At 47.7% G+C, this 2913-nt stretch overlaps 1 protein-coding gene across 1 annotated transcript in view; it reads right to left on the reverse strand.

Annotated features, from left to right (window-relative positions):
* Positions 1-255, reverse strand: part of MDFIC (MyoD family inhibitor domain containing) — an 80936-nt gene extending 80681 nt beyond the window's left edge. Inside the window, exon 1 of the mRNA XM_023513220.1 lies at positions 248-255. Within this exon, the coding sequence (XP_023368988.1) occupies positions 248-255 (8 nt within the window). The remainder of the gene's footprint in view (positions 1-247) is intronic.
* Between the last annotated feature and the right edge of the window lie 2658 nt (positions 256-2913).

The raw sequence follows: 2913 nt of genomic DNA on the forward strand, positions 1-2913 counted from the left end.
GAGAGGCGCGCGCCACCCCTGCCACCCCGCGGGACATTCCCTCCCCCAAACTCCACCCCGGGGAAGTTTTGATTTGAAACTAGCGAGAAAAACTGTTCCAGGACAAGTTGACAGCGGTGGGGTCCCGGGGAGGTGGGGTCGCAGCGGGGGACCCAGCGGGGCGGGTGCAGGGCAGAGACGTGCTGGGAGAGGCTCGGGCGTGGGGGGTCAACCCTCTGCTCTTCCTGGCCCGGAGACCCCCACCTACCTCGGCATCCCCAGTCGCTCACAGCCTCTTTCTCCTCCTCCTCTTCCGCCCGGGAAGTTAGCGAGGCTCGGGCACCCGCCGCATGTCGCCCCGGTGGCCTGACGGCGGCGGCGGCCGCCCCTGCGCGTCCCTCCCCGCCTCCCTCCGGTTCAGCCCAGACGCAGCAGTGGCGGCAACTGCGGCAGCGGCAGCTCCTCCGACTCCGCGCACTCCGCCCCCTCTCTCCAGCCAGCTCACTCGGGCCAGTTCCCCTCCGAGGGGACTTTTCCCCCCTCTGCCTCTCTCTCGCCCCTTGCACCACTCCTACACTCCCACACTTCTCCCTCCGTTGCTCCTTTTCATCACATCCGGATCAGGGAGGCCTCGAACTCTTGGCGGGCAGCCCCTGGGCGGGGGACGGCGGGACCCGGGCTCGGCCGCGCTCCCTAGCGCCCGAGGCTGTCTGGGTCAGGAGGCCAGGGCCGGACTGGGCTGGCGCGAGCTCTCCGCCCAGGCGCAACGCCCTCCCGGGCTGGGAAAAGAGAGCGAATGAGCTGGCCCTTGGCTGCCCACATGTCCCCCACCCCGCCCGAAAAGTCGCCTCCTACCCTCTCTCTAATTCTGAATTCTGCCCCTTGACAGACAGAAGCTCTGGGAGTCCCCTGAGGGGAAGTAGACAACTTCAGGGTGGGCAGTGGTGAGGAAAAGAGAAAAAATACTACCTTTTCTGGTGGGAGAGAAGTGTGCATTGGAAACCTTGAGTCCACAGCTAAGCGTTTAATTTCTTAATCTTCGACTCTGAAATTACTTTTTGGTCAAACAGGATTCTTGATCAGGTAGAACCTGTTGCAGTTTCATAAACCAGGCATCCAAGCAAGCAAAGGTGACACTGTCTTGAGGGCGCACAGGCTCAGGTCCCCAGACTGGTTTATTGAAGGCTGCCTGACTCACTGTACCAGTGGTGTCCCTGGGGAGAAAAACTTGTGGTCAGAAGTAAAAAGCTGATCAATGTTCCATTTACAAATGAGATGTTCTGATTGTGTCTTAATCTGATGAGCCAACAATAACCAGTGTACAGTAATTTACAGACATAAAGTAATGAGATATCCATATAACTAGAAGGAATTCATCCTTTGGCTCCTTGGGACAAGAGGAATCACAGTAATGTTCTCAAAACTGGAGAAAACGTACTTTGGATTCACCTTCTTTCTTGATGTATCATTAATAGCCCCGGGGATTTCACTTCCTCGAAAAACTCTTTGGAATAGATTCAAATTGATTGAAAAGATCCACTTCTTACCTATAGTCAGTACATTCAAACTTGATTTCAATTATCCTGAAAAAACCATCCCTGGAAGTCTCCGATGACAGTCATTCAGACCACAGTCTACAAAGACAAATGGTATTTTGTCTAATAACCCAGAACTAACAAACGCTTTTTTAAAAAATGGAGATTTCAGAAATGGCTTGTATAAAAGTGCCTTGCCTGTCTTGAAAACTTGCGTAGGGGCCTGGACTATTTAGAATCTGCTGCTGAAAGTTCTGAGGATGAAAGCATTAGCCTCAGAGAACAGCATTTAGGAAGCCTCACTCGCTACTGAAGCATCATCTGTACTCAGAGGAGGTGTTCAGAAAGCAGCTGCTCTGGAAAATTATTTATTTGTTTATTCATTCATTTATTTATTTTTAATTTTTTATTTATTTATTTATTTATTTATTTATTGAGACAGAGTTTCACTGTCACTCTGGGTAGGGTTCCATGGAAGCATGGCTCACAGCAACCTCAAACTCTTGATCTCAAGCAATTCTCTTGCCTCAGCCTCCCCAGTAGCTGGGACTCCAGGTGTTGGCCACCATACCCTGCTTTTTTTTTTTTTTTTTTTTTCACATATTGGTAAAGAGAGGATCTTCCTCTTGCTTATGCTGGTCTCTAACTATTCAGCTCAGGTGATCCACCTGCTTCCGCCTCCCAGCATTCTAGGATTATAGGCTTGAGCCATCACACCCAGCCTGGAAAACTCTTTTTTTTTTTTATCATTTTATTCTTCTTCTCCTTGTTTGTTTGTTTGTTTGTTTAATTCTCTCACAAAGATGTTATAGTTTAGAAGCATGAAGAAATTACAGCTGTTCTGGAAAGTTATCGTCAGTGGTAAATATTTGTTAACTTCACACATGGTGAATAATTCAATGAACACTTTTTGAATTAAATGTAAATATTTTACTCCATAATGGGGAAAATGAAAATCAAATAAAAATATTAGGAATAAAAGAGAGACTGGGTCATGGAATCATGGAGATGGTCAAAGGCTGTACCTTTTCCATTTGTGTGACTTTGGGAATTTAATCCACCCCTCTATGTCTTGGTTGCCTCATAATGTGAGAAGGATAAGAGAAACCATTATAGAGTTTCTTCATGAGGACGAAATAAGGTAATTCTCCAATAGGATTGGGAAGGGTGTTGGATATCAAAGCCCTTGACTTTCTCAAATCCTACTCATTCTTTTGTGAACATACACCACTAAATAAACTTTATTTTCTATTAGTTGGGCTCACAGTGTACTAAAAGAAGAAAATTTAGGGCACAGGGGCTTTGAGGAGAGGAGATTAGCTAAGGGAGCTATTAGGTCAGAAATACTGACAGCCAGAGAAATGACAACAGACAGACAGGAAAGATGCAGGAAAATAAA

Source organism: Otolemur garnettii, unplaced genomic scaffold (assembly GCF_000181295.1).
Source record: "Otolemur garnettii isolate 467f Iridium unplaced genomic scaffold, OtoGar3 scaffold00037, whole genome shotgun sequence".
In the NCBI taxonomy this organism is placed as follows: Eukaryota; Metazoa; Chordata; class Mammalia; order Primates; family Galagidae; genus Otolemur; species Otolemur garnettii.